The sequence below is a fragment of the Aethalodelphis obliquidens genome, unplaced genomic scaffold, assembly GCF_003676395.1.
Source record: "Aethalodelphis obliquidens isolate GAN/ISIS:26980383/991018 unplaced genomic scaffold, ASM367639v1 scaffold35, whole genome shotgun sequence".
Lineage (NCBI taxonomy): Eukaryota > Metazoa > Chordata > Mammalia > Artiodactyla > Delphinidae > Aethalodelphis > Aethalodelphis obliquidens.
In genome coordinates this window covers 7,879,841-7,900,162 of record NW_020837979.1, presented here as the reverse complement: position 1 = coordinate 7,900,162, position 20,322 = coordinate 7,879,841, and the positions used below count along the sequence as shown (strand labels likewise).

At 47.4% G+C, this 20,322-nt stretch overlaps 1 protein-coding gene across 3 annotated transcripts in view; it reads left to right on the top strand.

Annotated features, from left to right (window-relative positions):
- Window positions 1–461: 461 nt before the first annotated feature.
- Window positions 462–20,322, top strand: part of CNGA3 (cyclic nucleotide gated channel subunit alpha 3) — a 43,659-nt gene continuing 23,798 nt past the window's right edge. For 2 of the 3 annotated variants that reach the window (XM_027128898.1, XM_027128899.1), the window contains exon 1: window positions 15,551–15,654. In XM_027128898.1, the coding sequence (XP_026984699.1) occupies window positions 15,551–15,654 (104 nt within the window). Of the gene's footprint in view, window positions 683–15,514; window positions 15,655–20,322 lie in introns of those variants that run through there. The other variant, XM_027128897.1, reaches the window with a different exon arrangement.

Genomic DNA, 20,322 nt, shown 5'->3' with positions numbered 1-20,322 from the left:
GAAAGTGAGTTTGGAGAAATGTGGAGGTTTTGTTAAAGTTATTTTCTTTGAAAAGAGTTTAAGAAATTCATAAACTCTTCCACAGAGGACAATGAATACCAGCTGGATTGATGGGTTTTAATTTTTGATTCGGGGAATCTGTGTTGTCCGGTGTGATAGAAGGAAACCAACATTCTGCAAGGAGAATACACAATATCCCTAAGAGACATTTGTTTCTAAAACCCTCCCCCTAAGATTGTAAATGAGTTTAAGGGGATATACATTCCCATCTTTAAATTTCAAACTCCCAGATCTCTGCTGTGTCCTCATGCCGCATGGATTACACTACTGGTAAAACATCCCAGGAAGGAGTCCAAGGAGGCCGTTCGCGGTTAGGGGAGGGTCCGGATTTGACAGACAGACTTTTCTGCTTTCTTGCTCCTGGCTCGCCCCTCTTCCCTTGGAGGCCACGGTGATGCAAACGAGTGGCTTCTGCCTCTTCGGGGACCGCCTTTGAGGCTCCAGAGCCTCACCTGACTTTCGCAGAGAGAGGCGGGCAACCGGCTCCTTCCGCCACCTGAAGAGGAGGGTCCTGGGGCCCGAGAGTGTGGGAGGGAGTGAGGCCGGAGCTGCGGCCCAGAGCGGGGAGGAGACGCTCTGCCAGACGCAGGCGCGCCGCGGAGAGCTCAAACTTTGAAGTGGGGTAAGGATTTTAGGGGCCCTTGAGCTGGTTGTTCTTGGGGCGCTGGGAGGTGCGCGGGGGACGCGGACTTCAGTCACCGTGTGGATTAAAGAAGTACGCCCAGGGCAGTGGGGTGGCGGAGCCCTAGGGCGGGCGCGGCGCTGTCCGCACCCCCCCGGTGCTGAAACGGGCCACATCTCGGCAGGAAAGGAAGGAGCAGAAGCAAGAGCCAGCTCTGGCATCTGTTCCCACCCGCGGCACACACACAACTCCCTCCAGCAGGGATCAAAGGACTAGAAGGCGTCCCCTGCGCCTCCTAAGTCTATCGCACCCCTTTCTACTCACGTCCCGCAGACGCGCTGGGCCAAGTCGGGCTGAGCCGTCAGGGCAGGAGGCAGAAGAAGCTGGACTCCTTCAGCAAAAGGATGGACACCACCCCCGAGACATCTCCCCAAGAAACCCTGTACCCAGAGGCCGCGCCGCCTCGTTCCCCGGGCTCCAGATTCGGCTCCCGCGCAGAGTCTCCCCGAGTACGCGCGGCGCGGGGGGGAAGTTGTGTCCATGGCTTGGAGGGGGCAGGAGCCAAGGGGACCCCCGCCGGGGTAGGGGGACTGCCTCCGCTGGGCCCTGTTCAGCCGTGAGGATGCAAAGAGACAGGTGGGCTGCGGAGGAGGCAAAGAATGAAAATACTTTGGGGGAGTAAGCACTCTTTTTTTTTTTTTAACGACAAAATCATAATCCGCGATCTTGGCTGCTCTGGCCTTAGGGACTTAGTGCTCAGGAGCGAGGAGAAGGGGCGGGGTGGGGTGGGCCTCAGATCCTTTGCAAACCCCTAACCGGATAATCACACGGGCCCTCTGTCCTCGTCCTCCGGCTTTTCTCTCCAGCTCAGCCCTCACCCCCGCCCCCGACGCCCCGAGGGGGGCGCGGCTAGCAGCCCCTCGCTCTCCGGCAACCCTGGGCAAGGACTGGATGACTGGAGGAAGTGCCGATTCATTTTTCTCTCCGTGTGATTCCCCAGTTCACAGCTGCTCTGCTTTATGCTGTTGTTGAGACTAAAATTTGTCATTCTGAAGTGGGTATCTCTAGTTAGACATGGCATGTGGCCGAGGGTCAGTGGGGCAAGAGCAGAGGGGACCCGGGGCCCGCGGCTGGGACCCCGTGGCGGTGGACGCGGTGCCGGGGACACGCAATTCGCTCGCTCAGCGCTCTCCCTGCCAGCGGTTCCGCCGGCGCAACCCCTCACCCGGAAACCAGACGGCTCGACGGTGGGCGCTCCTCACCAAATGTTCCGGAGGGGCGAAGCTGGGGCCGGCGCCTTCCCTGGTACCTCACACCCTGGGGCAGTGACTGGCTACCTGGGTTCGGGCTCTACCCCGGAGTGTTCAGTCCAGACCCCTGTCTCTATGGACCTGTCCACCAGCCCCTCCCTCGCACACACACGCACACACACACTTTCATTCATAAAAACGGGCAACGACGTCGTTGTCTAGGCGTGGGGTGACATACTCCCTGAATGAGAAATCACTGGAGGGGGCGATGGAAAGCCGGGCTGGGAGGAGGGAGGTGACCCCTGTCACGGCCACTCCCTGCGCTAGGTCCTTGTACGCCAAAGTCCCGGATTCTTGACAATTCCGCTAGGTCAGGGAAGCGAGTTAGCATTTCACTGAGCTAGCGGGACTCCCTTGGCGGGGAGTGGGTGTGGCAGGAAAGACGCGAACTTCCCTTCGCAAGAACGCCCGAGCGCACGCACTTTTCCTTCTTAGCCTTTGTTCTGTCATAAACGGGGCCCTCGTCGGGCGTGGGATGCCAGGAGAGGGCGACTGGCTGCTCTCCGGGTGACTGGTCCCCACAAGATCTCAGTCACTTTATCTGGGACTTTGGCCGGGACTGCGTGTGCCTCTTGCCTTTGATGCGCCAGTGTTTCTGCCTTTTCGGTAGTCATTCACTATCGGCCCGCGATTGCTGCGGCTGGTTAATAATGGGGTTGCCACGGCGACCAATTTCCCGTCGCCATGGTACCCAGGAGGTAAACAGTTGGAAGCCACAGAGGCTCTTCAGTAGCTACCCCCCCCCCCCCCGCACACCCAGATCTTGCACAGGCTGCGGGTTTCCTGTGGTTGTGAGGGAGGGATGGCAATGATCAGGTGCTGTGGTCCCCTCTTCCCTCCCAACCCACACTGTCTAGCCGCCTGTTCACCTGAAACCCTGAAATCCCTGCCAATCACTGCGGCCTCCAGGTTGGGATGGGTCAAGCTTTTACCTCCATCCCCCAACTGCTACAATGAGGCCGGGGTAAATGGTCTTCCCTCTGACCTAATTCATGTCAGCTGCACACTGTCTACTCCTGAGTACAAATGACAAGACTAAGCCCTGCGGGAGACAAAATTAATTAAACAAACACAGCCCCTGGCCTCTGGACATCATGGTGTAGAGATGGCCTCTGCTCTGGGCTGCAATAAGGGTGATAACAGTGTCCCAGAGTAGAGAGAAGTGGGAGTGACAGACCCCCCCCCCCAGGGGAGGCCATAATGGAGTTGAAACTAAGGAATTTCAACTGCTGAGCAAGAGGGAAAACATCTCTCTAGGCAGAGGGACTAGCAGGAGCCAAGATGTGCGTTTGTTCAGGAGAGGATAGACCCTGTTGTGGAAACACATAGACTCGTAATAGGGGCAGAGCCGCGCGCAGCCCTTAGCGCACGACAGTTATCGCGAGACCCGAAGTGCACGAGAGCCGGAGCGCTCCAGGTGGTTGGAGGTCTGGCTGCCCCGAGGAGCACAGCTGTGGGGTTCCTCGTAGCAGAAAGTGCGGCGAGAGGCGGCCCTTGGCCTTCTCTCCTGGGCCCTCCAGGCCCTCCGGTCTCCGAGCCTGAGGGTGAGCTGAGGAGGGGGGCGGGGGGCCCGGGGACAGGCTGAGGGCTGTGTCCTCCAGAGCTCCAGAGTCCTCTTCACTGCCACCCACTGGCCGGGCCCAGGCCTTGAGGCAGCAGCGAACCCCTCCCCCATCCCCGCCTCCGCGACTTCGTGGCGGCGGCCGTCTCTGGGTCGCAGTCCCTGGAGGCCTCGGCAACGGGAGTATATGGACACAGCCATGAAGGTAACAGCTTCAACCAGCTTCAGTCTGTCCGTTCAAGTTTCTAAACTTGGTCCAGCTTAGATCAGTTGTCCACCCCTAGGAGGTGGCCAGAGGTCAGGGTTAAATTGCAAGGGCATTGCACGTCGTGACTGCAGGGCCACCTCTGTCGTGGGGCTGTTCTCAAAGAAGGGCAGCTGTGGTGAGCTGGGCATTCGCCTGATTGGCATTTGCTACACCATGTGCTCCTGTTGATGCTCTGCAAATGATTCTCTCCAGTTTAAATGAAAAGCCTGAGGGCCGACTGGGTGCGGCGTGCCTGGCTCCCTCAGTGATGACGGCTGGGCGGGGTCTGGGGACCTGGCCCCGAGGGCGCCGCCAGCTGAGATCTGCCTCCTCGGCGGAGCCTGGGCATTGGCCGCAGGACCCAGACTGGCCGCTGGATGAACACTCCCGGGCAGGGTAAGCGACCTGCACAGGCTCCTCTTAGGCAGGACCTGGACCTCGGAGGGCGGAAGTTGAGCCTTGGGCCCTTGCCCTTTCTTGTCAGAAAAGAGAAAGACACTTGTTTTGGTGGAGATTTAGGGGAACATCATGACCTGACCGAGACCCGACCTCAAGAACAAAGGATCAGACACCAAGAAGTTAGCAACAACTAACCACGCCCCTCCCTCACCTTTCCTACAAAAGGGCTTTGCTGAAAACTTTCAGGGAGTTCAGAGTTTTTAAGGCATGAGCCACCTGTCTCCTTGCGTGGCCCTGCAGTAAACCTTTCTCTGCTGCAAACTCCGACATTTCGGTATTGTTGGGACTCACTGTGTGTCAGGCACATGGACTTGCGTTCGGTAACAGACCCAGAACGTCTCAGTGGCTTAGCCCGTGGCCTATGCGATGTCTGAGTTCCGAGGCACTGGGGGGCCCTGCATCATGGTGGGGACTCTGCTGGCCAGATCCTGCCACCCAGCCCTGAGCTGCCCTGAAGGGGGACTGAGAAATACAGCCAGTACTAGGGTGGGCTTTGGTGCGCAGTCTCTGCCACCAGGTGGGATGAGAAAATTCATGCCACTCTTAAGGGAAGGATGAGTAATTTCATTTAAATGGAGCATCCCTTTTAGGCTAATATGATCCAGGTTACAAAAAAATCTTGAATGTCAGGCTAAGACTGCATGCTGGAGAAAATAGGCAACCTCTGAAAGTTTCTGAGTGACATGATTAGAACTATCGTGTAGAAAGACCCCGATGTTAGTGTAGAAGATTCATTCATTCTTTCATTCCACACTCATTGAGCACCTCCTGAGTGCCAGGCCTTGGAAGAGTTGCAGAGGTGAAACTAAAGATGGGAGATGCGCAAAAAGAATTGTTTCAGCAATCCTGGGGAGGGGGAACAGGGCCTGGACAGAGGTGGGAACAGAACTCACGGAGGTCAAGAGCTGTCTCTGGCTTGTTCGAGCCCTGGCACATGGTTAGGGCTCAGTGCATTTCTGACTTAGTGAATGGATGAGTGGGAGGCAACAGAGGGGACAGACAGTTGGTGGTGTAACTGAAGGACTTGGTGATGGTGGATCTGGGGAAGTGAGGGAGAGGGAGGCGTGGAAGCTTATGCGAGGCTTAGCTGGGTGATTAGTTGGCTCCACGGGTCGTTCGTGGGGCATTAACCAGAATAAGGCTCAGGGGAGGAAGGGCGGGGGAGCAGTTGGGACGGTGCCATTCAGGACATTTAGTTTTGTACCAACAAAAACTTCCTGGATATACTGTATCCTCCCTCACATGGCCCACACCTTGGACCTCATCTGATCCTCTTTTTGAGGAACTTCACACATTCCGTCTTGTATTATAATAATGCAGTGTAGGGATTTAAAAAACAAAACAGGCTTTTGTTCCCCAGTTCTGCCACTGGGTGACTTTGAATAAGTTGTTAACCATTCCCAAGTCTCAGTTTCTTCATGTGTAAGTTGGTAGTAGTAGTTATAACATCTGCCTCATTGAGTTATTGGGAGAAGAAATGAAGCAATTGGTGTGAATATCTTAGTACAGTGCCTGGCATGGCAAGTGCTCAAAGTTGGATATGACCATCTTATAATTTCCTGTAATGACAATGTATTATTTTTATATCATATCCCAAAAGTTAATTAAGGGAAAAAACACGCTTTACCTCCTGTGTCTGCAGCTAGCCTTGGGGAAACAGTCCTTGGGGAAGGAAGGGAGGTCCTTTGCCTGGCTTGATGACTCTGTGTGTGTGTGTGTATGTGTGTATGTGTGTCTGTGTGTGTCTGTGTGTGTGTCTGTGTCTGTGTGTGTGTGTGTCTGTGTGTGTGTGTCTGTGTGTGTGTCTGTGTCTGTGTGTCTGTGTGTGTGTCTGTGTGTCTGTGTGTGTGTCTGTGTCTGTGTGTGTGTGTGTTGGGAGGTGGAAGGAGAAGATGGAATTCTGGGCAGAGCATCTATAGGGCTGGCTACAGAGATACGGGTTCTCCGGCCCTAGATACATCTAGAAAGCACTTTCATCCTCTTGGAATCTCAACCTGAGCAGCTGAATCCTATTGCAAAATAGTCATTTAGAAACTGAGTGCACTTAAAGCTCAGGAAACCAGAGTCCCATTAGTTCTGAGTCATCTCTACAGAAGACCAAGACACTTTCTAGGCATGAGGCAAGCCTCTGTCTGGTGGTTGAGTCACATAATTGATAACCTTGTTACAATTTCGGTGGGCTCTCTTTTACCCAGAATCTCTTCCTGTCTGGGGGAACAAGGTTAGCTTTTCTTCTCAGGCAGGAATTGAAAATCTACAGCTGGTGTGTGCAGGCTTCCCTTTGCTTGTGTTATAAAAGTGCATAGAGTTGAGAAGAGGGAGGACTCCACCTCCCAGCCATTCAGAGGTTTCCTTGAAAAACAAAATTCAAGTCTCCTAACTCAGACTCATTCTTCCTATCTTGGTGCAGTGACATTCCTGGGTTTGCCTAGCCTCTACTCTGCAGAAAAGGGAGAACAGAGATTCTGACTTCCATTTCCCTTCGTCAACCGGGAAGCTCAGTTCCGAGCACAACTGGACACATCCTCATGGTCTAAGACCTGAGCTACCCTTTTGGACATTCCTTGGGCAGATGGAGGAAATGTTGATACTTACTGGTCCCAGAAATTGGCCTCGTTTCTTGAGAGGCAGTGGATTAAGCTTTCAGGCTTTACAGTTAGATTGCCTGCTACAGTCCTGGCTGTGTGAACTGTGTACCTTGGTTTGCTCATCTATAAAATAGGGATAATAGTTGTACTTACTTCATAGGGTTATTGTGAGAATTAAATAAGTTGATACATGGGGAGAAGTACCTAGCATCAGGTAAACTCTCAAAAATGTGATCATTATCAGTATTTTTATTAATATGATATTTTGACATTTCTCCCCTTTAGTATATTTATGTTTCATGAGTTTCTTGTAGCAGACATTGTGAGTTTTGCATTTGAAAAGTGTTTTGATTTTAGATTTAACACTACTTCTTTTTTAGGTATAACTCACATGTGATGAAAGTCTTCTAAAGTATATATTTCAGTTATTTTTTAGTATATTCACAGCTGTGCGACCATTAACTCGATATAATGTTTAAACTTTTTGTAGGGCCAGGTCACTCGAGATTGCTGTTCTCTTGCCCTCTGTTCATCCCCTGCCCAACAAATGCCTGCTTCACCTGTATCTTACACACCTGACTGACCTTCCTACTACTTGCCCCAGCCCCCAGCTAGTGATTATTCTTATGGAAGGGGTGGTGAGGGGCGTGCCCCTCTGCTGGTTTCCCTGGTAACTAATGAGCCCACCTGCCGTCAATTCTCCTATAAATGGTAATCCCCCCTTCCTTTTGGGGGCGAAGACTGCCACCAGGTCCTGTTTGCCCTGAGCCACACACAGTGGGGTGTCGCTCCAGGACCTTGCTTCAGACATGTAAGTTCCCCCCATCCATTAAACCATTGATGTCTGTGTTCCTGACTCCAGGCTCTTTGTTTGGTCTTAAAGCTGGGCAAGTGCAGGCCTTGTGGGCCTGCGGGGTGCAGCCCAACACTTTTCAACACTCCCAAAAGAAACCCTGAACCCATTATCAGACATTTTCTTTTCTGACTCCCCTCCCCATCCTTGCCCCTGGCAGTCACTAATCTATTTTCTATCTCTGTGGATTTGCCTGTTCTGGACATTTCATATAAACGGAATTATACAATGTGTGTATAGCTTGTTTATAGCTTGTTTGTGTCTAGCTTGTTTACTTAGCATAATGTTTTCCAGGTTCATCCATGTTGTAGCAGGTATCAGTATTTTACGCTTTTTAATTGCCGAATAAAATTCCACCTGAATAACATTTCATTATATAGATATACCACATTTTGTTTATCCAGTTATCAGCTGATGGACATTTAGGTTGTTTCCATTTGGGGGCTATTATGAATGATGCTGCTGTGAACATTGAAATACAAGTTGTGTGGACATATGTTTTCATTAGGTATATGCCTGTGAGTGGAACTCCTGGGTCACATTGTGACTATTTTTAGCATTTTGAGGAACTGCACTGTTGTTTTCCAAAGTGGCTGCATCATTTACATTCCCACGAGCAGTGTATGAAGATTCCAACTTCTTCACATCCTTACCAACACTTGTAATTGTCTGTTTTTTTAATTATAGCCATCGTAGGCAGTGTGGAGTGGTTATTTCATCATGATTTTGACTGACATTTATCCGTAACTAAATATGTTAAGCATTTCTTCATGTGCTTGTTGAACATTTGTAATTTCCTTCAGAGAAATGTCTGTTCAAATCCTTTGTCCATTATTTAATTGGGTTATTTGTCTTTTTATTATTGAGTTGTAGTAGTTCTTTATATATTCTGGGTACAAGTCTCTTACCAATATATGATTTTAAAATATTTTTTCCATTCTGTGGGTTGCCTTTTTACTTTCTTGGTGGTATCATTTGAAGCACAAAGGTTTTTGTGTGTGTGTGTGTTTTAATGAAGTGCAATCTAATTTTTATTTTAGTCACTTATACTTTTGGTGTAATATATAAGAAACCATTGCTTAATCCAAGGTTGTGAAGATTTACTCCTATGTTTTCTTCTAGGAATTTTATCGTTTTATCCCTTACATTTAAGTCTATGATCTATTTTGAGTTAATTTTCATGTATGGTATATATTCTTTTACATGTGAATATCCAGTTTTCCCAGCAACGTTTGTTGAAAAGACTATTTATTTTTTCCCCCATTGAATTATCTTGGCACCCTTGTTGAAAATCAGTTGGCCGTAGGTGTATGAGTTTATTTTTTGTACTCTCAATTCTATTCCATTGACCTATATATCTATCCTTACACCAGTACCACTCTGTCTTGATTACTGTAGCTTTGTAATAGGTTTTGAAATCAGAAAGTTTGAGTCCTCCAACTTTGTTCTTCTTTATCAGGATTTCAAGTTTGTTTTGGCTACTCTGGGTCCCTTGAATTTCCATGTAAATTTTAGAATCAGCCTGACAATTCCTGCAAAAATTCCAGAAGGGATTTGATAAGGATTGTATTGAATCTGTAGATCAATTGGGGAAGTATTGCCATCTTAACTATTAATTTTTCTAATCTGTGAGCAGGAGATATCTTTCCACTTATTTACATGTTTTTAATTTCTTTCAACAATTTTTATAGTTTTCAGCGTACAAACATTTTATTTCCTTGATTGAATTTATTCCTAAGTATTTTATTCTTTTTACTGCTACTAAAAATGGGACTGTTTTCTTAATTTCATCTTATTATTTATTGCTAGTGTATAGAAATACAATTGATTTTTCTATGCTGATTGTGTATCCTGCAATACTACTAAACTCAATTAATTCTAATAGTTTTTTAGTGGATTCCTTATGATTTTCTATATACCAGATCATGTCATCTGCAAATAGAGATAGTTTTACTTCTTCTTTTCCAATCTGATGCCTTTATTTATTTTTCTTGCCTAATGGCCCTGGCAAGCCATACCATGTTGCAGAGAGGTGATGAGAATGGATGTCTTTGTCTTATTGCTGATCTTAGGGGGAAAGCATTCAGTCTTTCACCATTATGTTGTTAGCTATGGCTTTGTCATAGATGCCCTTAATCAGGTTGAGGACGTTTCCTTCTAGTCCTAGTTTATTGATAGTTTTTAACTTGCAAATATGTTGGATTTTGACAAATGCTTTTCTTGTGTCTGTTGAGATGATCACATGGTTTTTACCCTTTATTCTACTAATATGGTGTATTATGCTGATTGACTTTGAATGATAAATCAACTTTGCATTCCTAGGATAAATATCACTTGGTCATGGTGTAAAATCCTTCCTATATGTTGCTAGATTTGGTTCACTAGTATTTTGTTGAGGATCTTTGCATATTAATATAGTTTTCAAAATGCCCTCTCACGTTAAGTTCTGATATTCAAGTTGTTTATACTTGTATTGTGCCATGTCCAGAGAATATTAACATTATATAGTTTTTTTCCCCTTTCTGTTTTTGAAGCTCTGGAATATTTTTATTTTCTCCACATAGGATCACACTCACAGAAAATATGAGAGGACCCTTGGGTACAATATTTGCACTGTAGAGTTTTGTCCCATCATGGAACTTCTGAAGCAGAAGGACCTTTAATAATCAACTTGGCCTTGGTTTTCAACTCTGTTCCACAGAGTTCCCTAAGGTATTCTGTATGCATTTTAAGGTTTTTTTTTTAAATGTATATTTAAGTATTTTAAAAGCCCAAATAAATAAAGACAGCATTGATTGACATGTATTCCATACCAAACTTTACTATATTGGATATCATGGTCAAAATTAACTTATGTCCCACTGCTTGTCTTTATAAAATTACAAAATACATTTAAATAAAATACTACAAGTGAATGTTTTATGCATTGGGTTCCTATGAAAGATTTCATCTGCAATAAGTCTATGTCCATCATTAGATGAAGAAACTAAAGTGCTGGGTCACTCGCCCAAATTGGAGGCTGAGCTGAGAAGAGACTCCAGCTCTCGTTTCTCTCAGTTGAGTGCCCTTGACTGCCTATATTGTCTTTCCAAAGTCATTTGTCTCAAACAAAAGATATTACTCAAGGGACTGCTTGAAAACACACAGCCCTCGTCATTGGGTTAGTGTAGTGACGTCTGTTCTGGTCCTTGTGTTTGTTCTCTGGCTGGTTCGCAGGTCTCAGAGTGATTCAGTGCCTCAGCATTGGACATTTTCCCTTCTACCCTGAAGTTCTCAGATGGAATAGGAAAGAAGGGAAAGGCAATTAGAAGTGTGCTTTAGACAATAGTTCCAAGGCATGCAGACCTTGTGGGAGTTATTGATTTATCTTTGGAGTTTAATTTGACACAGTGAGCCCGTCCAACCTCATACTTACTGAGAATTGGCTGAGTGCTTTTGCCTAGAACAATGATGAGAAAGTTGAGTTGTGGAGGATTGAAATGGATGAAGCCCAAAGAGAGGTTACTTCTGAGAAGAGCAAAGACCCCAGGTGGTAAAAGTGGTCGATCTCCATTGGAGAAGACAGAGACCTGGGCCAAGAGTGCACATCCAGCAAGACTATGGGGCTCCCCTCTGATTGGGGTTCCCATTTATTTGGCGTGGCTCTGTGTCTAGACTTGGGGCCTCACTAATTGGACCTGCCAGTCCCCAGCTGAATAGGAGTCATCACGCAGGACAGTGATACCTCGCAAGGACCTCCAGTGGGTTAGATGGGCGTGCACGTTGGGCTGCAGGCACCTCTCTATTGATGAGATACATTCAGGGTTTGAAAAATGACAATGTTTCAAATGACACAAATGGAAGCAGGACTGGTTTTCATGTCTAAGCCATAATAAAAAAGAGGACAGAACATGGACAATATTTTTTTAGTATGGAAAGTTAGTCATCGTAAGTGGGGACCAAGATTTTTTTTCAGAAGCACACTTCAGTTTAGAAGAAAGGGTTTCCCATGTTTTGACCTCCTTTGTTGCTCACTCGCTCTCTCCCTCATAAATTCCCATCCATTCTTAAATAGGATAGAAATGTTCAGTGTGACTCATTCACAGGAGTGCTGTGAGGATCAAGTGAGTAAATACACACTTAAATTATCAGAACAGGACCAGGCAAAGAGTAAATGCTAGTAAATATACTGTTGTAATTATCAGTGTCGTCATTACAGTTACTCACCTGGTCCTCCTCCATTTATGCCACCTACTTTTTATTACCTACCATGTGTATACGCTGAGTATTTTGGAGGATAAAATATTCTAAGTAAAAGGAAACAATTCTTGCCTTCAAGGCTTTTGGAGTTAATAAAGGAGCGAAAAAAATACATCTGGAATGCAGGCGAGCTTTGTTAGATTCCTGCCTACTTAGGTGTCCCAGCCGAGAACAGTGGAGAGAGTTAAAGATATGCACAAAAGACAGTCAGATCCTTAAAGGTGCACAGCACAATGGCTAACACATAGTGCATGTTGACTAATGTTAAATAATTCTTGTGATTGCTCCTCACGTGAGGAGCCTTCTCAGACCTCAGTGGTCCCTAAGGCAGAATTAGTGCCCCCCATCCACATTGTTCCCCATCATGTCTCTGTCTCTATTTCAGCACCTCTCTTTCCTCCCCCTGCTGTTTACATACCTGTTTTTCCAGGCAACTTTGTGCTTTCAAAGACAGGGACCTGTCTTCTTCATCATAATCCTCAGGGCCGGGTGCAATGCCTAGGACACTGATGGAGTCAATAAGTGTGTCGGTGGGAAGAAAATATGCTGGGTTTAGTGATGTTGTAAAGAAAATGGGAATTGTCTGGAATGGTATGTCCTTAGTTCCCAGTCAAGCCCTAGAAAACACACATTCATTTGGGAGATGCTCACAAACGGCTCAGGCCTGGGATCCACTTCAAGGTCACCCTGGTACTTGGCAGGATGCATCTTCTTCCCGTGCTTGAAAATTAAAATTGTATTTGTGCAGTTCTCATCTCCTGCAGCGGGCATGATAAACAAAGCAAACCACAACACAGACAGCAGGGTCAGACAGACCCTAGCCCGCATTTCCTTACCCGCGAAATCAGCCTCGCTATTACCTCTTGGGGTTCCTGAGGATGGATGAGTAATGGATATGCAGGAGCCTCACGCTCAGGGGGCCCTGGCTGGATGGCAGTTTCCATTTTCAGCAGAGCCTCAGGATCATCTATTGTACTTTCATCATCTCACTTGTGAGTTCTCCTAGAGTTTATGGGGCCGGGAGATGTGAAAACACTCTGGCGGTTGGGGAATCACTTAGGATGCCATGGCTTACAAGCTGGTAAATAAAGGGAAAGAATTAAGTGTCTATTCTGCCTTTCCTGTATGAACCATACCACTGAGCAGCCAAATAAGAAGTCAGATTTTCTTTTTTAAGAATACTTCAGCTAACTGATGAAGATGGAATGCTAGAATATCACCAATTTGCAACTCCTAATAAATCAATAGATCCAGTCAGTGATCACCAGTGGCTGCTAAAATCACCCAAGAAAATATGGAACCCAAATTTGAACAAGCCCTGAGTACAACTTCTAATTTACAGGAAACATCGTAGAGTTGGAATTGGCAAAAATCCATATTGTGGGAAATTCTATAGTACAAACAATTACGTTTCTTCCGTAAAGAGAAAGAAGAGAAACGCATAGAAACTTTAGATTTAAAAATACCAGTGAGATACATCAACCAATCAGAATATATAGACTTTGTTTGTGTCCTGATTCTTTTAAGTAATTTTTTAAGACAACCCTTATGACATTTATGAAGCAATTAGGGGAAAAAAGATCTTAATGATTTACCTTAAACTAACATTTTCCTTTAATGATGTACATTTTGCCCTGTCCTACCCAACCTTATTCTCCTGGATAAAGAACACGGAATTAAGAAGGAAATTAGGTTACTTCTAACCCTTGAGGTCAGGAGTGCACAGGGCCCACTTACCATGTCTAAATAACTAAAAAGCATTCTCTTAGCTGAGGTAATCCCCTCCTCCCACCATTAAAAAAAAAAAAAAGAATTTTTTGGGTAACGGCATGCTGGCAGGCAACTTTTTTGGGGAGTGGTTCCAAGGAAGAGAAGTAGGGGTCTTGGAAGAGAAAACAAGGGAGGCAGGGGAAACTACCCCAAGTGTACATTATCAAACTAATCACCACTCTGGGCAAGTCGTTTGATCCTTCTAGGGCTTCTCCAAAGAGCCATGTAGAATATATGTCTGAATTATCTTCCTGAGGGGACGGAAAAGGGGAATATTTACCCATGGTTCCAGGTTCTGTTAGTCAAGGGTTGCCCAAGGGGCGTTAACTCTCTAGCACTTTGGGTTTGCACGTGTGTCAGAATGGCCTTGGAACATAGTGGCATGGGGACATTTGATCTCTGGTCCCCCATCCATGGCCTGCCCCCTTCTATTCCCAGCCTTGAGTCCACCCCAAGCCACAGGGGGCCTTTCACACACATGAGTGGACAATCTGCCCACACCTTCAAGCTCCATTCACCTCACCCTCACAAATAGCTCCTCCTGGGCCACCTGTAGGTCTAGGGGCAGCACATCGACACCGTTCTCAGGAAGACAGACCTGGGAAGAGGCCCAGGCAGCCTCTAGAGCCTGTCCACAGAGAATTTGGGGGTCCCGGGCACCCAGAGCATAGGCTAGAGCAGGGCATGGGGTTCTGGGAGAGCATGTTCCCTTGGCCTCATGGGCTAGGGCTGGAGGGGAGTCAGAGTGGGGGCCTTTAAAGGTACTGGTCCGAGGCCTGTTAGGAACCAGGTGGCGCAGTGGCAGGCGGGCGGGTCATTGCAGTGCGTGGCCTTCTCGTTGCGGTGGCTTCTCTTGTTGTGGAGTACCGGCTCTAGGCATGCGGGCTTCAGTAGTTGTGGCACGTGGGCTCAGTAGTTGTGGCTCACAGGCTCTAGAGCACAGGCTCAGTAGTTGTGGCGGACGGGCTTAGTTGCTCCACGGCATGTGGGATCTTCCCGGACCAGGGCTCAAACCAGTGTCCCCTGCATTGGCAGGTAGATTCCTAACCACTGTGCCACTGGAGAGGTCCCTCAATTTAGTCATCTTTAAATGTAGACAAAAATTGTAAATATCTGATGAGGTTATTGTGAAGATTAAATGAGATGAAGTGTGTACTGGGTTGAACATCACATTGTAAAGGTTTTATAAATGTCAAGTACTTAGGTTTTTTATACTTTGTTTTAAAACAAGATTTTGGGGAGTTACTAAAACATGTGCAAAATTATAAGATTAACATAGGGTAAATGAGGAAGCCAGAGTTAGGAGGGACACTGCATCATTAAAGAGAATCATGAGGGTTTTAGCTTTCTTACATAGGATACCAACTTGGCCATTAATTCATTCATTTGCTGAATCAGCGCTTAACTTTGAGCAGCCCCTGGGAATTCCCTGGCGGTCCAGTAGTTAGGACTTCGCGCTTCCTCTGCTGGGGGCCCAGGTTCAGTCCCTGGTCGGGGAACTAAGATCCTGCAAACCAGGAGGTGTGGCAAAAAGCAAAACAAAACAAACAAACAAAAAAAACCTTTGAGCAGCTCTCAGCATGCAGCATATACAAAGGAGTAAAAGACCTTGTTTGTGCTTCTGGTTCGGACAACTAGCCCGGAGAGATCCAACTAAAACACAGTGTGGCAGGAACTGGGAGAGAAATGGAGGAGGGCACGTGTGCCAGGGCTTGCCTGGGGGAGTAGCCCTCCCATACCAGCTGGGTTTGCAGTTACTTCCTGGGGGGTCCTGATGACATATCTGCTTTGTGTTCATGTTTCAGCAACCACTCTGGAGCTGAATGTGACAAAGCAAGAAGATGGCCAAGATTAGCACCCAATACTCCCACCCTTCCAGGACTCACCACCTCGTGGTAAGGACCACGGACAGAGATCTCGATAGCATTGAGAACGGCCTCAGCAGGTAGGATGGGCTTTTAACTTCGTGCCTGGAACAGGTTATTTCCATAGCTGATCTAGACCTGGGGGAAAGACTGCCTTAGCCTGTGGGCAAGCGCAGGTCGGAGGGCGGGCTCTGTTCACAGCACTCCTTCTAACTTCGTTTTCCATGTCCCTTACTCCTCACAACCCACACTGAAGTAGTTTTTATTCTCATTTTAGAGATGTGGGAAAATGAGGCTTCAAAAGTTACATAATGTTTGTAACTTTTTTTCTAGAGGCAAGAAAATGAAGACTCATGTGCAGCTGATTAAATTCTACTGTAAAAATGTCCCCAAGCTGCCACACGTTCCCTTGTATACATCAAATATTTATCGGGCTCTGTCTGTGCACCAGCCACTGCCCTGGGCACTGGGGTGGAGTACAGATCAGATTAACTGTCCCTCACTTCCAGGAGAAGGCCAGGACTCAGCCGTGCTCATGTACCTGGGGGGAGTGGGCCGTGCCTTGCCAGCAAAGCCATCGGCCCCATCAGTGACATCCTGACACAGGCAGCCACATGGAAACCTGGGGCCTTGAGTTCTACTTCTAGCCCTGTTCCTAACTTACTAGTAGACCTGGGAAAACTCACTAACCCCTCCATGCCTCAGTTTCTTCAACTGCAAAATGGAGCAGCATTGGGAAATGGGAAATGGGAGAGTATCTATTTGGTGCAAATGGACTTACATTCTTATGTTTCTTAAATTCTCAGTGAGTTGATTGAGCTGAACAAGAAGAAGCTTTATTTCCAATATTTATGTTATTTTTGTCTCACAAATATAACACTTAAAACCTCCCTCCCATGAAAACTGCATATTATCTGACGGCCAAAAGTGCAATTACAGTCCTCAATCCTCGCATCCCTGGCACTAGGCCCTCCTCCATCGTTTCTCCTCACTAACTTATATATGTCACTTCCTCTCTCAAATGTACATTTGGTTTTTCCTACGTCTAGCTGCTTTGTCCCTGCTCCTTAGCAACTCGGCTAATAAGTGATAGACAGCAGTTTCCCTATCTTTGCAAACTTATGTAGTCTTTGGACCTCCACCTTCTGGGATTCAGGCAAAGGAAGGAAATCTCAAAGCATGGCAACAGATATTCCCTCCAACTCTTTTTAAGTTGGTGCTTGGACCCAGGAAATTTGATAGACTCAGGGGCATCAGAAATTCTCACCCTACTCAAATTTCTCCCTCCTAACTGGCCGACTGTCAATACTTGTGTTCCACAACTGAGGACTCCTTCCTTTAGGTTAAGGCATTGCCCTTATTTAAAAGGAAGAGGAACACTATTAGGACAGTTATCTGCTATTAAAACTTTGGTGTGCATTAATAGTTTCTTTCCCACACCTGAGCTAATAAAACCCCCTGAAGAGGGGCTTCAAAGAGGATTGCGGTAGAGGGGAGAAAAGTCCCAAGCGTGGAGGACAGCAGGAAGTCAGGCTCCCTGGGCAGCATCAGGCTCCTGGGATCTTGGGCCCAACGGGAGAAGGAGGAAGCTGTTAGGATCAAGAAGAATTTGAAGCAAATGGAACTTTTCCCCATTGCTCCCTTTTGCCTCGAGCGGGACAAAACCAGAGCATCTCGTGGAGCTTCCAGAGTCCCTGGAGTGTCAGTCTGGCTCCTCCCAGTGAGAAGGCGGGCCTGGCGAGTGGGCTGGGGCTCCTGCCCAGAAGGCCTGCTTGACCCGACACCACCACGAGCCAGCTGTGCCCAACTCGCCCTGGCTCTGCCTCGGCCGGTGGCCGACAAGCTCCGTCTGGCTTGCGGGCTGTTCAAGAGCCTCCGGCTTCCGAGAGCCTCGCTGTGGGCTCACATTGGGTCCATGCACGCTCCGGGGATAGGTTGTCCACACAGCCAGCGCTCTGAAGTGATGCTCTTGGACAGTACTCTGCCATCTCACGGGTGAGCAAATGCCCTCCCCTCCCCCACCCGCGTCCCCAGGCCAGCGTGGTGACCAACAGCACAGGCTCGGGGTCAGACTGCCGGGTTTGAAAAGTGGCTCTGAAAAGCTGCTCAACAGCTCCAAGCCTCAGTTTCCTCATCTGCAAAATGGACTAGTACTGACCTCAGGGCAGAAATGAGGGTAAAACAGGGTACCCCTGCCATGCAGTGAGAGCTTAATCGGTGCTCACTGCGGGTCTTGGAGATGCTGCCCCTCCTATGGGCCTTTTCTGGCGTCCCAGCTGAAGCCTTCTTCACCTCCTCTGACCTCAGATGGCCCCAGCTGTCCCGACACCTGGAATGGGCCATTTCCTGCCTGTGGCCACATCAGGCTGTCTCAGCCTGACCACTAGCCGGGTCTCAGTGAGCTCCACTTGGGGCCGTTCCCAGCTACCTACGTGGTAAAAGCTTGTTGACAGATTAGTACAGAATCCCGTGGAAACACTTGAGAGGTTTCAAAAGGAGAGAGAGGAAAAATGCTTCCTTCATGAGAAGCATTATCTCATGGAGGCAGGAGTGGGTTAACAGACAGAAGTTTCCAGAATGGCTCCTTAGCATCACCAAAGATTGAGAATAGGAGTTCAGGCTGGGGGGAGCAGCCTTGGGCCGGAAGGCTGGGGTCAGAGCCCTCCCCTTCTTCCCAGAGCAGCCCAACATCTGTCAATTCACAGACTAGTTTTCCCTGTAAGATTGATTTCAGCCAAGGACTCTGGCACAGTCACATAAAATTTTTAAAGTTTCACATCACTATTTGCAGGGAGGAAATGCTGTTTGAACAAATCGTAGATCTTTGCCTTGAAATTCCAATCCTTTTAGAAAACTTTTGGGAGAAATAATTATGAATGTGTGTCCTTAAATATTAATCACTCTTTATCCTCAATGATGTCACACAGCTGTGCTGGGAACATATGCATTAGTGTGGTCCTTTGCTGAGTGCCCCCCAAGGCAGGGAGTATCATTTCCCCGACCCCTGAGACATCCCGCCTCCCAGGTCTTTCACCAAGTTAGAGACCCAGGTTTCTGTTTCTCTTTTTAAATCATTGGGCCCATTTTCCTAGTGAAGAGTCATAAGGAAGGATGAATATGTTTCCTTTGAACAAAAAAATTAACTTTACACCTTGAAAAGACCAGAAATAAAAATGTCTTGAATTTTGCTTTTCCTATTTAGATCTGTTTGGTTGACTCAGTTATTTGAGAGCTGGCTGGCATGTTTTTGCAGATACTGCAATCGAGAAAGGCTTCACAGTCTGCCACAGAGAATTGCAGCTGGGACCGAGGGCACCCCAAACCCCAGATCAGTCTCCTAGTGTAGCTATTTTAGGTGAGCTTCTGGGCATAAGGGGTTGTGTCCTACAGAGAAGGAGACTTCTTCATGCTTTACCCTGAACAGAGCCCAAAGCAATTTCCACAAAAGAAAACCATTTTCAACCTGCTTCCCCAGGACCCAAGACAAAAATGCAGTGACTTCAGTTCCCTGGTCACACGTGGCCGGGGCAGTACCTGCCCATCACTCTAGTTCCTCAGGGCTTGAGATCAGGAAAAGTAAAATAAGGTATCATCTTCTCCACCCTTGTTCCAAAAGGCCACTTCTGTTTCCTCTTATGTCCCCAAAGTCAGTGAAAGAAGACACCAGATCCACAGAGCACAAAGTTAATCACCAGTTCCCATTCTGATGAGAACCTCTGCTCCCTCCCAGTGACGAAAAAGCTTCACCTTGTGGACATTAATTCCTCTGTATAAATAAACTCAGAAGATGAGCTTCTGAGCTCATCTTCATCATCTGAGCTCATCATCATCAAAGGTCCAGGCCACTTGCAGTAGCTTCATTTTACAGGTTGAAAATGACCTTGTCTTTCAAAACAGTCACTTCATTTTGTTTCACCAGTTGCCCTTGATCTTGCTAGTTACTAACTTCACAGGGCTTCTTCCTGCAAAGGCACCATCACCACAGAGAACCGGAGACTGCGGATAGAAGGCAACTTCATGTTGTCCTGGCCTGATCTGCTTGTTTTACAGAGACCGAAGCCTGTCGAGTCCTGAGCCAGCTCCCGGCCGGACAGTACCTGGCCCGCGCTCTCTCCTGCCTCTGTATTTCCCTGGGAGGTTCTGGATCCCTGATCTTGCACTGATTGCCAGAAGTTTCTCCCTTTTGGCAGTACCTGTGTGTCCTTGGGGACACAAAATATCACCTCAGACATTTGGTTCCTCTCCTCCTAGCCAATCTCCCCTTCCATTTACCTCATAAAATCAGTTTCTCTGAGGAATAACTAATTGGGTTTGCTATTTAAATTCCCCCAGGCATTTAACGAGGGTGGAGACTATGGAGCTGGGAGAAAGACAGCAGGGTAGAACTCTGGGCATCAAGAAACAAGTGGGGAGAGGCATCAAGAAGAAAAGGCCCCTTGGGTCCCTTGAACTTACATCGTATAAGACCCTTCCTATTCTTCACAGCTAAATGTGCCTTTCTGGACTTGGGTGTTTGACCATTACTTAAATCAATATGAAATCAATTTTTCCTTTGTTTTCTTTTCGAAGACCAGGAAAATTAAACTCAGGGAGGGTAAGTGACCAGCCCACAGTACACTTAGTTAATAGGTGCTGGGGTAGGAATTCGAACCCAGGCCTCCGGGCTCCCCACTACGCCGCCTCCCCTTCATGTAGGTGTCAAAGGTCCAGGCCACTTGCAGTAGCTCTCACTGCTGCCAGCTGCAGGC